Source organism: Atractosteus spatula, chromosome 19 (genome assembly GCF_055471065.1).
Source record: "Atractosteus spatula isolate fAtrSpa1 chromosome 19, fAtrSpa1.hap1, whole genome shotgun sequence".
Classification (NCBI taxonomy): Eukaryota; Metazoa; Chordata; class Actinopteri; order Semionotiformes; family Lepisosteidae; genus Atractosteus; species Atractosteus spatula.
In genome coordinates, this window is record NC_142724.1 from 6,979,808 (window position 1) to 6,995,747 (window position 15,940).

Below are 15,940 nucleotides of genomic sequence, written 5' to 3' on the forward strand. Positions count from 1 at the left end.
TAAAATGGTGACGATTATTATTCCCAATTTCCCTTCTCTTTGTTCGTTTATTTCGTGCACGAAACACATGCGTGCGCGGTTATATGAAAATATGTATTAACGTCCGCTCGGCTGCGCGTCCGAGTGGAAAGAGAGCTTGCGTTCTCCCCCGGATAAGAAAATATTCACGTTTTGGTCGGGGTAAAATGCTTCTGTCCGGTCTTCCTTTGATAGGGCTAAGGTTTTGGGGGGTACCGGGGTTTCTCAGCGAGACTGTCCAGGAAGGGGGGGGCATACTAAAATTAAATGGAAATGTTTTACCTGCCAGCGATCGAGTGTAAGATCATTTAAAATCACTAAAGCGATGTCCTGGCTTACACTGAATTGACCTGCATTTATGCGCTTAATTCTTTAAAATCGATGCAGCCTTCAACAATAATTATTAAGTTGATTTGGCTTCTAATTTGACGGGTCTTGATTGACTAATGCTGAACGGTAAAGCTAAATAAACTCGCATTTCATATTACACAGAAGTAGTGATATTTTACTACTAATCGCATTTCGCTTTGTAATATGAAATGCGATAGTTTATTAAATATGCGCTTAATTATAACTACGAAAAGATTCTGTAACTTAAGGGAAAGAAGAAAAGCATAAAGTGACCTAGGTGAAATAGCGTGAGAACTTTTTCACCGACTCGCATTATATGGGTAGCATATATGCTTGTCCTCCTCTCTCTTACCTTTAAAGTTATTCATACCTTTAGAGTTATTTTAAGCAACAAATCATTTTTATACGTTGTCTGGATTGGTTCCTTTACGATATTTGAGACATAAATATGAAGTTTTTTATTGTTTTTGTAAGCCGTTTTTGCTCACAAGGCTTGAGTCCATTTGTAATCTTTTTTTTATTTTATTTTGGCATGATTTCTTAATTATTATAGCATTTTTTATTATAGAAGTTACACTGGTCATGTATTAAAATTACACTGGAGGCAAACGAGTTTATTACAACGGGTAGCGAATCCATTACGCAACGCGGTGTCATTTTGACGTAAGTGTGCCCCGGCGGAGAACAATGCATAATTTCTTCCTCGTTACAGCCAAGAATCACCTGCTCAACTCTGATACGATTATAATGAGATTATACTGACATTTTTCCTCCCCTTGAACGGCGAGAGAGGGGGTGGTAGAGTGAGCAATATCCTTCAGTTACTGAACAATTTGAGCAGAGAAAGGTTATGCTCTCATTCTGTATTAATAAAAACCCTGCCAGAACGCTTCTCTAGTCTAGTCACACATAGTGTGAAGTCATACAGTTGGCATTATCAAGTTGAATTCAATGATTTTTATCATCATCATAATCATAATTTCTAAAATTTTCTGTCTTCTGTTTGCTTGTAGTGGCCAGTATCAGTTTTCATGTCCAAAGCTTTTTGGTTCATATCAAAAACGTTTTTTTAACCATATTTAACTGATTTAGATTGAATCATGGTTTTAGTTCATCAGTAATTAGAACATCATTTTAGTATCCGCTATTGATAAAATAGATGTGTTCATCTCTACTCAGAAACCGTACGTACCAAACTTGAGGCACATAATAATAAAGTGAAATGTATTTATATAGTACTTACAGGTTATTCATACCATCCATTTCTGGAGATGAGCTGCAGTTATTACTCTTGAATAAGAAGGAGCACGAGAGCTGTTTTGTTTTACATTTGAATCATAATGTCAAAAACCAAACTTTCACAAACTGAATTACAGTACAGTAACGAGGAAGTTAATGCCAATAGGACATACGTAGGTAGTGCGTGTTCAATCTACTCCAAAGATAAACTATACAGGGGGTTTATAGCAAATTTTCTAATGTTTTCTGAAAGTCAAAATGTATTCTAACACACCCAACAGACATAAAAATGTTTACAGACGACATAAAAATAACCTCAGAATTTAAAGATATAGAGAGCATATTTCGAAAGATGAACAATTGTGAAGTTTGCAACAGGTTAAATGATTAAATGTGTTGCCACACTTTTCAGTCTTATATCTTATATATTTGAACTTTTTATAAATATTATCTTTATCGTTTTAGCAAATTACGATTGATTTCTGTACCCGATTATTTCTGGTACAGTAGACTGTGTGGAAAAGAACTTCTGCATCTCTCCAATTATCCCAGCAGAGGGCAGCCTCAACATTTTGTTTACTTGGTAGTATCCCTGTTTTATTCGAAACCCTACCATTGAACGTAACTATGTGCAGTAATAATAAGTTAACAATTCGGAATAAAGTCTGGTTAAACCCCTTACATAATCTATTTACGGAATAACCAAATTTCACATTATTGATTTTCAAGCCATAAAACAACTAATAGTTGAAACAGATTCATTCACACAATACTGCGCTCAGACAACGGGAGTATTCCAGCTGTCTAGGAAAGCTCCATGAAGTTGCCCCCCCCCCACAGAAAGCACAAACGATGAAACCCATCTCATTCGTTAGTGCTACGTTTGTGCCGGTTTGTGCCGTTGAAAGGAGCGTTTCTGCTGCTTTCGTTTCCGAGATATAAAAACCTTTTATTTCCGGGGTCGTGACGTCATTCAGCTCCCCTACAATGTCGTAGGGAAACCAAAACGGTCTCATTCGTTAGTGCTACGTTTTCTGCTTTCGATCCCGATATATAGCACCTTGTTTTTTCCGGTGATCACGTGACCATGGATATACCCTATCGCAACATATGGACTCCATGTCGCGACATGGGGGCTGGGCATTTTGTCGGGGGTATGTCATATCGCGATATTCGGGCTTCATGTCGCGACGTGGGCATAACAGGTTTTTCATATCGCGATATATGGACTCTATGTCGCGACATTGGGGGGTGGGCGTTTTGGCTGGGCTTGTCATATCGCGATATAGGGCCTTTCATGTCGCGACATGGGGGCGGGGCATTTTTTGCCGGGTAGGTCATATCGCGATATGCGGGCTTCATGTCGCGACATGGGCGGGACGGTTTTTTTCATATCGCGATATATAGACTTCATGTCGCGATATGGGGGCGGGGCATTTTTGCCGGGTATGTCATATCGTGACATGAGGGCTTCATGTCGCGACATTGGTGCGGGTGACGTTTGTCATATCGCGATATGTGGACTCTGTGTTGCGACATGGGGGTGGGAGTTTTGTCGGGGGTACGTCATATCGCGATAAAATGGACTTAATGAAAGTGGCGCCATGACAGTGATGCGCCAGTCGCAGTGGGTATCGGGATGTGATCGTGATGCGCGCACTCCTATCGTGACATGCTATCGGAGTCGTGAACGCGCTGTGGGTGCCATGACATTCTTTGTCTGCTATTCAGTTTGACTGAGAGACAGTGCGACTCTCTTAGATTGATTAGTAATTGGAAACCAATGGATGTGTTACTGTATAACCAGCGTACTCATGCAGCACACACGGTTAACCGGGGCTACAGTATTTGGCGAAGAACATCCATCACCTGTGTATCTACATGTTCTCGGAACTTCCGCTGTTGCACTTTATCCAATCAGAGTGTCGATTCTCACTCTTCACCCAATCGCGGCCCGGACTGTTCGGGGGTTTAGCCAATCACGGGTCTGAGAGCTGTTCAAGCTAGCAGAGCCAGGTGGCTTGTTTACTGCCAATGAGAATCTATTTTTAAAATGCTTTACTTATTTGCAAAATAACTACATTGGCTCATTTGTTAACGTCTTTATTGATTCACAATGTCCCGTTCTCTTCGAAATAAATATTTTTTTTATTTGCAATATAACTGTCTCCGCTGCTTTCTGTAATGAATACAAGGTATTTGAACAATTTTAATCGTATATTTAAGGTAGGGGAAACACTTTCTGATTTGTACTTCAAAAATTAATAGAAATGTAAAGTCTATGATCATTATATTACTATGCTCGTGCTTTCAATTTTGTTTTTTATTGTTAAATTATATCGATCTTGAAACTAATACCTAAAAATGGGAATATGGGCTCTCGTGTTGTACCAGCGGTAATTTAGAAAAATTGGAAGCAATACGTTTTCGAGAACATGGTTATAAATTAAAAAAAAAACACCTAACCCAATAAACTAACATATTAACTCCTCCCTAAATGAAAGTGTTTATTCGTGTAAAGGCTGCAAAGTCTGGGGTCAATTTATCAAAATATCACTTTTAAATGCACTTCACGTTAGAAAAGACGCATGTTGACAACTACGAAATAAATAAAAAAAGCAGTAAATACATTGGATTTATGAATGTGGGATTCAAGATTCAAATGTCCAAACCACACTGTTTTACCGAAAAACACAAATTGTAAAATCAGATTAGATTTAGTGGCTTGGTGCTCTCCACTGTCTGAGCCATAGAAAATCGAATGCATGAGGGATCCATTATTCGTCTGCAGAGTGAAATCTTTAGTCATGGTTACATCATTAAAGAGTGACTTTACTACTGAGAATTGACTTTTGTAACTTCTCATGGTGACATTAATAATATACTAACAAATTTGGCATCTGTTTCACACTTTAATTTATTTTTATTTTTTTAAAATTAGTTTCTTCTGCTACCTCCCATAGCGGGTTGTTTTTTTTTTCTCGTGATTGATTTTAGTATGGGTTAGTAAAATATATTAGCCACTACATCCCTAACACAAACCCACCCTCTTATCAGTCTTAAATGAATCTGTTCAATATACTGTACTGTATATTCATATTTTATGTAAGGTTCGGGGAGTTGAGATAATGTGGTGCACTAAGACCTAAATGACCTAAACTGCTTTGTCAGTAGGCCAATGTACCTGCAGAAGCTTGTCTTATGTTCATCTTCATCATCACCATCATCATCATTTTCCTACTGCTTACCGCTGGTGATGGTCGCAATGGTAACAGGCAGTCTGAGTGGACCAGACTTCCCTTTCCCCAGCAACAGTCTCCAGCTCCTCTGGGGGGAACTCCCAGGCCAGCTTAGAGATAGAATCCCCTCAGTCGGGGTCTCCAGTGGGCCGTGCCCAGTACACCTCCAGTGGGAGCCGCCCTTTTGGCAACCTCAGCAGATAACCAGCCCACCTCAACTGGCTCCTCTCAATCCCGCAAATGTACACATACACACGTGTGTATAAACACATACACAAATGTACACATACACACGTGTGTACAAACACATACACACGTGTGTACAAACACATACACAAATGTACACATACACACGTGTGTACAAACACATACACAAATGTTCAGAGAGAGTAAGCCCAGCAACCCCACAGAAAAAACCTCGTTTCTGCTGCCCGTCCCCACAATCTCATTCTTTCAGTCACTACGCTAAGCTCGTGACCACAGGTGAGAGTAGGGAATTGGATTGAGAGAGAAAACCGAGAGCCTTGTCCAAAAACTCAGCTCTTGCTTCAACGCCATGGTTTGGTACAGAGAACACACTCCTGCAGCCGCTACACCCATCCGCTGGTCAATCCCGTGATCCCCTCTGCCCTGTCTTGTGAACAAGAGTACTTCATCTCCTCCACTTGAAGCGGCTGTACCCCCCTCACCTGTAGCTGATTTTTTTTTCCATCACAAAATTACATCATGTACGAAAAAATCTTTAGGAAACCCATGGAGGAATGCTTCCGTGGAATGTATTTTCCAAACTTCCAATGTCCGCGTGCGAGTGCTTTGTCTGTGCATTTTAATAATGGTATTTGGAAAAAAATCAGCCCGCTACTTACGAACTGGAAAAGGGCAGTAAAATTCTCCAGTGTAAGCTGCCTTGTGGCAAACCACATGATTGACCAGCAGCCATATCAAGTATTTACTGTTCGCCACACTGCAGGCAGAACAATTTACATTTACTAGAAAATGAAAATGCTGGCAGTGTGTATATAGATTTCCCCATCCCATGTTTTGCAGCATAAGCAGAATTTCCGAATTTGTCAGCTGGCATGAGTCGTTTTTCCCAAAACGTGTTGTGAGTACAAGCCAGACAGTAGTAATGCCATGTGTGACTTGGGTAGGAGATAATGCAAAAGAAAAGTTTTAAAAGAGACTGAAAAAAACCTTTCCATTCAAACCAGCATCTCAGTTTCTTGTCATAAGGAGGATAATGGGCTATGTGTTTGTGGCGTCCATGTCGATTTCGTTGGAATTATCACAGCTGACAAGCATGTGCATCTTTTTCCACCCAAAATGATAATGCAATATACTTCTCCTCAGGCCCTCAAACATTACCGCATATTAGACACGGTGAGAAGATACAACCAGAATTAGATGGAATTATGATCTAGTAAAACTAAACAGATGAAGAGCTCTTCCTTCCTGTCAAGTACACACTTAGCTTCATCACTTAAAAATCGTATGGTTTTGACTTATGCAATTCAAGAATGAAACACAAACCGAAACCAGAAATGGCTTCAGATCACTGACACGCACGGCCACAGTTCTCTGCCAGCTGTTTGTTTGCAGATGAGAAAAGGCAAAACCTTCACTTGAGCTCACTTTTCAAAACAAGCAGGAATTCCTGTGTGTGGTAGAAGCCCTGCAATACTCTTTACCAGTCCCATTTCCAAACTTCAGTGTTAACACCCGTCTGAAAAAAAACAACTGGATTCACAAAGCATTATCACAGGCCCCTCTCTCAGATGTGATTTTCAATCCGCCACATATCTCAAGCAGCCTTTGAGTTTAAATACTCTTCCCCCGTTTGCCTTAAGGCATGTGTTTTCAGAATGGCCCCAGAAAGCAAGGGTCTGTTCTCAATGTGGTGCATTGTTTGTGTTCAGCCTGCCGCGTAACAGAACCAATTTAGAAGTTAACTGTTTTTTACTCTTCACTGGGGCATGTGTTTGATGGCTGGATGATTGCTGACACATCTGGTTTCGGAGAACCGACAATACTACCACAATACATAAATTACACTGCGGAAAAAAACAACAAACTTGCACCACAGATTGTGTAAATTTACAAACTTTATTTTTTATTTATGAAATTAGGTAAAATAAAGCATCCGACATTGTCACGGTCTCTCACTTGTATCTCTTCACACAAACTGAATGTACTGAGGACGGCAGAGGCATTTACACCGACAAAGCCAACAGCATCTGAATACAGAAAACAGCAGCAAATAAAAATGATGAAAAGCTAAGTGCAGGAGAGGAGGGGATGGCAACCTGTTGCTTGGCAACTGTAGGCATTACAGTTAAAAGTATTACAGTTCACTTCTTAACACACGTTATGAACAAAACATCGAAGAGTGGTTATCAGTTTGTTTTCCACAACAGGCAGCCAACAGCAAAAAAGAAAAGCTGCCTCTGCGTTTTTAACACCTGAAACTATAATAATCTTTATCCTCATTACTTCAAATTACAGTAATTAAGACATTGCTATTCACAGACGGTATTTACACGAATGAATCTTGATTTACCTGCTGTGAACATGTTGAGGTAAAAATGAATTCCAGGAATTATGTGTATTGAATGCGTTGTGCTTATGTTGTGTCTGAGCAACTTCCAGCTGTTGAGGCTATTTCCCTTCATTCTACAGCATTAAAATGTTAAACATTAACATAATGTGAGACACACCAATCAGAGGGTAAAAGACAAGGGGGAAATCCTACAGTCCTATGAGAGCAAACTACTTCAGACAAAGCCACATCAATTGGGAAAGGGAGAAAAAGCTTATTTATGTAGGTTAGGTCAATTGCAGAACGCAATGAAATGAGTAGGTTCTCTTCAGCCTGTTTCGGGCTCTGGAAACCTCTTTAAAACCTTCTTGAATTCACAGTCGAAATCAAAATGTTCTAATCGCAGGTAGGTTAAGACTCACAAGTCTGTTCAGCCATTTTAAAGACTGATCATCACAATTAAAAAAAAACCCAACACATTGCATTACACGTGCAATGATTGTTAACTGGTATTAATCAATGCTCTGTGAGTAGACAATTAACACACTGCTGTGTCTCATATGTGCCTGTATTTCATAAATTCATCTCTGATGAAATAAATGAGGCTTAAGCTTGCTCACACACCACCACAGAAAAGCAGGTAAGGCCCTCAAACACATACAGCACATTGAATAAGCAGTAACACAGTACATGGAGGGTAAATTATAAACAGAGATGTCTCAATCACTTTCATTTTCTGGAAAATAACTTAATGTAGAATAATGATCCAGTTATCTTCCTTCAAAAAGGTTCTCATCTTGTACACTAATTCTAAACCAAATAACCAGACTTTATGATCAAATCTTATGGTCAAATTTTCTTATTTGAAGAGGAGTCAGATTTCAACTACAGCTTTTCCATGACCTGGATTGTAGGAGAGCATCCAGTTAAAGCATTCAAAGAGAACAAAACTTAATGATGTCTATTTTTGGGAGGTGTGTAGGAACTGAAGAGGCTGTAAGGCTTTAGTGGCTATCAAAGGGGCCATTTTGTATACTGTAAATAAAGAGAGAATAAGACGACCACTGGGAGAGCTGTGATTCTAAAGGGTGACCAAAAGAACAACCTCCACAGAGATCTACTGGTTTAACAAACCCTTTAATTTCATCTAGGGCAAAACTGTGTTTCGTTTCCAGGAACTGAACAAATACGGTCTACAGTGGGACTGAATCCTGTTGCCTGTAAAAAAATAAACGGGTTTTAACTGTAAGAAGACAGCGAAGAGCTCTAGCATAGATGAAGCTGCAGTCCAGGCGGGTCGTTAAAAAAAATGTCTGCTGTAATGAGGGACGCCTTTCTTTCACCATTTACCACACTGCTGGCACAGCAGGAGGAGAAGCTACAAACAAAACGCCAACCACATCTGTAAATAAGGCGGCTTACTTGAAAAAGGATGCCAGCTTGGCAGTCAACAAGTAAACTCAAATATGACATTTAAACAATATTTGGTAACACAAAAAAGCCTTCCATCCCTCCAAAACTAATTTTGAAAGCTTACTTTAAAAAATGATGATTTCCACTCACATTACATTCTTTCAGCTCGCAACTCTTTTTGTAACAACAGCCTGTGACCTGTTACATGACTGTAAAAAAAAAAAACTGACAGGAATTATAGAACTGATGTCCTTGCAAAGATGTCTTAAATGGAACTGCTGTCGTGACTGTTAACACTGTAGCAAAAACCAGTGAAGCAAGCAGTGTCTGTCAAAGGGCACTAGCGATGACAGACTCAGGAACTTGAGACTAAACCCACAAAGCCCTTCCCACTGTCTTCAGCCTTGCTATCCTGGATAGATTTCTTCTATATCCTGGGTCACATGGCGTCACAAACTAACATTTAATTACAGAGCTCACATTTGCGCTTTCTTTCTTCATTCCTATTGCTTAAACCTAATAATGTTTTGATCTTCCTGAAAAAATAAATTAAGCAAATCATGCCTCTGGACAAGGTTAATGCCTGTGACGCATTCAAAATAAAATGCAAGCTAATTTCCTATGATGTGGAGCTGAGAGTGCATTACAATACAACACTGCTCAGCTGTGTTGAAACCACAATAATGCAGATTGCTTAGATGTGTTCAGGTGAAGCAGAGGAATACAAGTTTCTTCTGATTGCAGTTTGTATGCTTTGATGTGTGCAGAGAGACTTAAACTTAAATAAGGCAGAAAAAGTGGTCGGTCAATCTGGAACAGTGAGGCTGGAAATCAGGGACCCTGATGATGATCAGTGTGATCAGGGAGTTGTTGACTGTTTTGCAGGGACAGTCCTGGTACAACTTTTTAAGGGCCAGTGTTAGCTGGCTGGAACAATCAAGCACAGCATGTCTAGCCCAGCTTGCCCAGAATTAAATAAAACAAAACCTTTCAAATTTTAAATTAAAAAGAAGAAGAGAACCACTCTTTTTTTTTCTTTGCACAGATGAAAAAAAAGCAGAACCCAAAAGAAACATAAAAACGAGAGAAAAAAACAAAAACCTTATATTACATTATCATTCTGTGGTATCTGTCTCTTCCACGGGCTGTGTGTCAATGAGATGCAGCATGGGACACCTTTGTTTCGTACAGACTTTTTGCAGAACGGATCAAGTGAGTATAGCGAACAGCAGGTGGTTCTGTTAAGGATTACACATCTTATTACTGCATCTGGATTTCAAAACAAAATATCTTTGAAGTGTCCCGAAGGCACTTCCAAGAAATTCCTGAATACCGCTCATAGGAACAGCAGAGACTGAGCAGGTCTAGGGAGGGGACAGATACCGGAGAGGGGCAGACAGGACAGGAGGGCAGCGGAGAGCAGAGGGGGACGTTCACATGAGGCCTTTGACGAAGCTGGTGTCCAGGTGCACGATCAGCATGCGCAGGAAGGACATCTCCTTGCGGGTGTTCTCGAAGATGACCCGCGGGTCGTCCGACTGGCAGCGCAGGCAGTTGGGGGCCATCACCATGGCCAGGTTGTTCACATCCATCTTGGTCTTGCTCACATTGACCGGCTGTGCAAACACCTAGCCGGGGGGGAGAACATCGGGACGTTAAAAAAAGCTTCAAGAAATACGAAAGGCCGGCCAAAATGAAGAAAGAAAAGTCCATCCATCTGACACAAGGAGGGATACATCCTGGATGGGACGCTAGTCTACCGAAGGACACACACACACATGCCTGGGCCAATTTTCCCAGAAGCCAATTAACCGACCAGCATATATATGCAGAGTGGGAGGAAATCAAGAGTACCCAGAGGAAACCCATGTGAATAAGGGGAAAACTTACAAACTCCACACAGACAGCACCCCACGAATTCGGGCCCAGGGCCCCTGCACTGCAAGGAAGCAATGCTAACAACTGCGCCACTGTGCCTCCCACAAAAAAAATGTGACAGCCCAAAAAAGATGTTGAGATGAAGAGTTTTTGTTTGCCAACAAAAGCACTGAAAGCTTATTTCACACATTGAGGAAGAGGTCTGGTCTACAGTTAACTCCAGCCCTGTGAGAAGCCCCGGTCAGGGGCCAGGGTTTTTTCTGGGTGGGGGGGGTCACGTTGAGAACAGACAAAGACAGCTGTTCGGGATCACACCCTTTCCCTATGGCTTCAACAATTTTATCTGTGCACTTTCAGAAACTCTGGAACTAGGCGTTAGCAACCACTTTTCTTTCTTAAAACACTCTTGTTTAGGCATATTTAAGAATGTTTATTTATAGATTGTTTTATTTGCTGTAGAACATGAAAAGTATAGCCCAGCTTTAATCAGTCTACTGCCTTTAATCAGGCCACTTCAAATCCAGTTAGTGTTATTGTGAAAACCATGCTTAGAAATATAACCCACTATTCCCTCCCTAGACAAAAATCATTGACTGTACTGTTACCCTATTTCAGTTGGGTTCACAAAGGCTTTCAATAATTTAAAATCTTCTGTTAGAAAAGCCTATTAAAGGAACACTACTGATCTTGAAATATGCAAACAGATGAAAGAAAAAGCTTTCGTTGAACGGTATTTAAATAGGGTCAAATTTGCATTAAAAAGCTCTGCATTTAAATCATGGTTTTTATCTATAAAAGTGGTATAAAAATCAGGTTGAGGCAAAAGCTGCTGGTTCAGACTTAGGCTTTATCATTAGCTGATCTGTAACTGTGTCACTCCTCACATGGTAAAGGATGTGGACTTTTCAAATACTATGAACTGAAATGTCTCCTGTATAGGTCCTAATGTACTACTTTCAGTCAGCTGTAGTCTTCATGATGCTGTAAAACTAAACATTTAATCAATCCATTGGACTACAAATGACTAATCTATAATTATTTGGATTTTATACAGTCATTAACGCTGTATACATAAACAAATTGATTATTCTTCTACAATGAATCTAAATGCATCTGCATACATGTTTTTTTAATAAAGCTTGTCATCTTATACTAAGAAATAAACAAGTAGGCTTTTGTGAGAGAAACCGCAATGTTATTCTCATTTTGTGGCCTGGTTACACCCAAACTTTGTACAAAACATGAACTTTCCTTTTTTTCTCTGAAATGTACAGTTCCATGGGGCAGTGAACCCACGGCCTAGCTGTCACCAGGGGACCATGCTGTCCCGTCCCATCGCCACGGTTACCTGCAGGAAGTGGATGAGGTAACAGAGGACAAGGCGGTTGAGCTCGGGCAGGGACTGCACCACAGCAATGGCGGCCTCGGGGTCCTCATAGTTGCTGATGCACTGTCGGTAGAAGCTTTGGGGAATGACTGGCTCCTCCAGTTCACGGTACCACAGCTTCAGCAGGGAGGCTGGAAAACCAAGGCAAAACAATCACAAGCTGGACAAATCCAACACAACAGCACTACAACACACAGCACCCCTGCCTATGAGCATAAATACATTTTCTTTGCTTTTCTCTCCATCACGTTAGGCGATAAAGCTGCGCCAAACGTTCCTGTTGTATTTGTTCTTACTATAACATCATGTTGTGAAGGCTTTCAAGGTTCCTTGAAAGCAGCTCTATAGAATAAAGTTAAAAATAAGTGAAACAAATACCAAGAGAATCTGGTGACAGGTGACCAGACTTAAATGTCCATAAAAAATCCTCAAAGCGATATGGCTTTTATAATGGTTGGATGAATGAATATACACTTGGACACAGTTCTTAGGAAGAACTTAATGGACATGCCTTCATAATACAGGAGGTTATCAGATAAAGAATTGAACTGCAACTATTGCTTCAATCTCTGTGTAATCTAATGTAAAAAACTAGAATTCAAATTCCAAGTATATTACTTGGCTCTGAGCCCATACTTCAGCTGAAACCGAAAGAAGTACCTGGGACATTGGGATCGGAAAGATTCTCTGGGATTTTCCACTGATCCACTTGTAGCTTCAGTGCGTTGACCTCGTCAATATCTCCAGGAACTCTGAGAAACAAACCGCATTGCCAAAGGTTAGATCGGAAGAGGGAGCTCCAGAATTTCAGTCTGATTTTTACTCCGTGTCATTTGATGAACCTTCTTCAGCAGCCACAGTAATCCTAACCTGTTGCATGTTGATTGTTAAAGAAGTAGAGGCCAGCACTTCATTACATGTGATGTAATTACATAATCTGCCCACCAGATGGCAGAAAGAATTTTATTTTTTTCCCCTGTCCAACGTGCACATCAGTGTCCACCTGGCTCTCTGAAGCCCTTCAAAGCACTTACAGACCAAGTCTTGTTATGTATGAACTTTCTTGGTTTTCACAGACTGGGCTGCTCAGTGTATTTCCTGCTCTCACAGTAACAACCACTGCAATTCTGACATTCTGCATGTGGCTTAAGAGGTATCAGTTACATGGAGTCTTGACTAAAATTCGCTGTCATGCACATTGTAATCAAAACAGCTGTTTAAATCCATTGAAAGCTTTTATTAAAAACAGCACCATTGGCTGTTTAAAGAGCAGCATTAAACTAACAGACTCTTCATTTGCAAATTATAAAACCTTTATACTCTATATCATTATATCATTTTCTTGCCAATCTTACAGCACACACTTGGTGCCGGATACTTGCAATAAAAACAAACACGCCCTATCATTAGCTCCAAGTTTATCCCAGTTATCTCCATATTCTCTCAGTCCATAATCCTAAGGAAAAAGAAAAGCAGCACATCACTTCAATGCGAACTGATGTTTAATGTAAATATGTGCAGGGTTTGGATTGTAGACAGTAAAAAATTGAAACACTGAGCTGTAAGACGTTACTTATTAAAAAGACTTTTTATGTTAATATGTTTATGTTGAAATCTTCTAGACAACGTGGGAAAGCAATGAAAAAGGCAAACAAAATGCTAGAACATAGAGTCAAAAGTGTAGAACTTAAATCAAGGGATGTTATGCAAAGTAAGGCCTCGTTTGCAATATTTTGGTCGCCACATTACAGAAAAGATATTGCTGCTCTGGCATCAGTTCAGAGCAAAAAAATACATTCTGAGGCTTATGGGAATGTCCTCCGCTGACAGTCTGGAGGGACTGAACCTTTTTAGTCTTGAACAGGGATGTCTACAAGGGGATCTGATACATGTTTTCAACCTCAAAGGTATTAACAAAGTCAGGGTGGCGGATCTCTTCAGAATGAACACCGAAACATTAACCAGAGGGCACAAGTGAGTGGAACTACACTACTTGGAAGTGCACTTAAAACTGAGAACAGGAGGCACTTCTTTAACCAAAGGAATGCGGAAGTGTAGAACAAGCTGCCCAGCCACATTGTTGAAGCTGATATTCTGACGTGACTCAAGAATTTACGTTTCCCAAGAAATGAATGAATTAAGCTAATCAATTAACCGCTAACTATCAAACGGGCCTGAAGACCTAAATGGCCTACTCATGTGACCTTTCTTCTGTCCTTCTTATTTACCTGTTTTGCAGAAGCAGGGGAAGAGGAAGGTCTGACTCAACAAAACGCCTGTTCTGTATGATTCCCGACTGTGTGGGCTTTCACGTCCCGGAAAACATACATTACATCCGTATGGCCTTCAGCTCCAAATGTAAAGAAGCTATAAATAACCATGTCTCAGGAAACGCCTGGGAGTGATGTAAGTACTTTGAATATGGAACACCATTAGGAAATGGGTTATCCCATGTTCATTCTGTGACTGCTCCACCTGGAATAATGTTGCCCTTCAAAATGTCTGCAATACCTAGCAACGGCTTTTGTTTCCCTTATGAAACACAGTAAGCCTGTATTTCAGTTATTCCCCATAGTTTTAACAAAACTCACTTAAACTGAGTTTTTTTTAACAACCTTTACAAAACCCTTTTCAGTAAATCCACTGTATTTTACTATACTACTTTACTCTTATCATGGTCAAACAAAGCAAATATTTATCAGGATCATCTCAAGTAAAATAATGTCTTTATGTTTCCCTTTTGAGGCAAGATGTTGGTCTCAATACTGAAACTAGCACAATATTTTGGATTTCCTGTGGTAGCCATATGGTTTTGATTGTGATTCTCAATAATCAAGGATATTAAGCAAACAAAACTCCCAATGTGGAGATTAACTCAAAGGAATCAATCCCTTAAGAAGCTTGTGTGTGTCATTATTGTTACTCTTGTGTTGTGTTTCTTCTTCAAAACCCAAGGTGTAAGAACATAGAAAAAGTTACAAAGCAGAGGAGGCTATTCATTCCATCTGGCCAATTTGGTAATTAGAAGCTAATGGATCCAAGGATCTCATCCTGCCCTATATTCAAAGAAGCCAAGGCATCAGCTTCAAACACATGGCTGGAGAACTTGTTTCGTACACCCCACAACCCTGTGGGTGAAGTAGTACTTTCTTTTCTCAGTTTGAAATGCTGTACCATGTTGTTTCCACTTGTGTCCTATTGTCTGTGATTCACTGCTCATTATGAAGACAGTATAAATAGGAAAGAAATCGACAGAGACTATTTACACCTGAAAGTTGAAACTAAGGTGAGAAGGCGGCTCTAGATTTATGAGCGAGGCAGACGCAGTCATCGAGCAGGTGGAGATATGTGCATTACTTCCATCTACACTAGTTCTGCAGACCACCCTCTGAGGTCCTTTAGGGCTGAGGACTACAGTTCTGGAAACTGTGGGCTTCCACCCAAAATCAATATAATAAAAGATCCAAAATGAATATCCTAGTGAGAAAATACAAACAGTGGGTATCTGAAATTCTTCCACTTTCCGGTTTAAACTAAACGATAGAAGATTAACTTCCAGTTTCAGGATGAGGGCATGTTTGGGTAAGCGATTACAATGGCTAAAGAGCAGCCAGAACTATGGAGTTCCCATCTCCCAGATGCCTAAATCCTGCACTCAACCCTTTTTTTAAAACCAAAAGCGTACTCTTAAAAAATAAACAACCACTCCTGACAAAAAGGAACCTTGAATGCAGATTGGTGTGGTGCTAGGGTAGTTAACAACAACATCAATAAAAATAAACCAAAAATAGGATGCCCAATATTAAAAATAGGTCAATATAATAGAATATCAAAAGGCAGACATGAGATTTGGTTCTGAGCAGTTCCTTTTTGTTACCA

The 15,940-nt window shown here is 40.2% G+C and overlaps 1 protein-coding gene across 2 annotated transcripts in view; it reads right to left on the reverse strand.

Annotated features, from left to right (window-relative positions):
- Positions 1–6,936: 6,936 nt before the first annotated feature.
- The window catches only part of arhgap46b (Rho GTPase activating protein 46b), a 70,718-nt gene continuing 61,714 nt past the window's right edge, over positions 6,937–15,940 (reverse strand). For both annotated transcript variants that reach the window (XM_088937344.1, XM_088937345.1), the window contains 3 exons: positions 12,722–12,813; positions 12,023–12,192; positions 6,937–10,424 (listed from right to left, as the gene is read on the reverse strand). In XM_088937344.1, the coding sequence (XP_088793470.1) occupies positions 10,230–10,424; positions 12,023–12,192; positions 12,722–12,813 (457 nt within the window). In that variant the 3' untranslated portion in view covers positions 6,937–10,229. The remainder of the gene's footprint in view (positions 10,425–12,022; positions 12,193–12,721; positions 12,814–15,940) is intronic.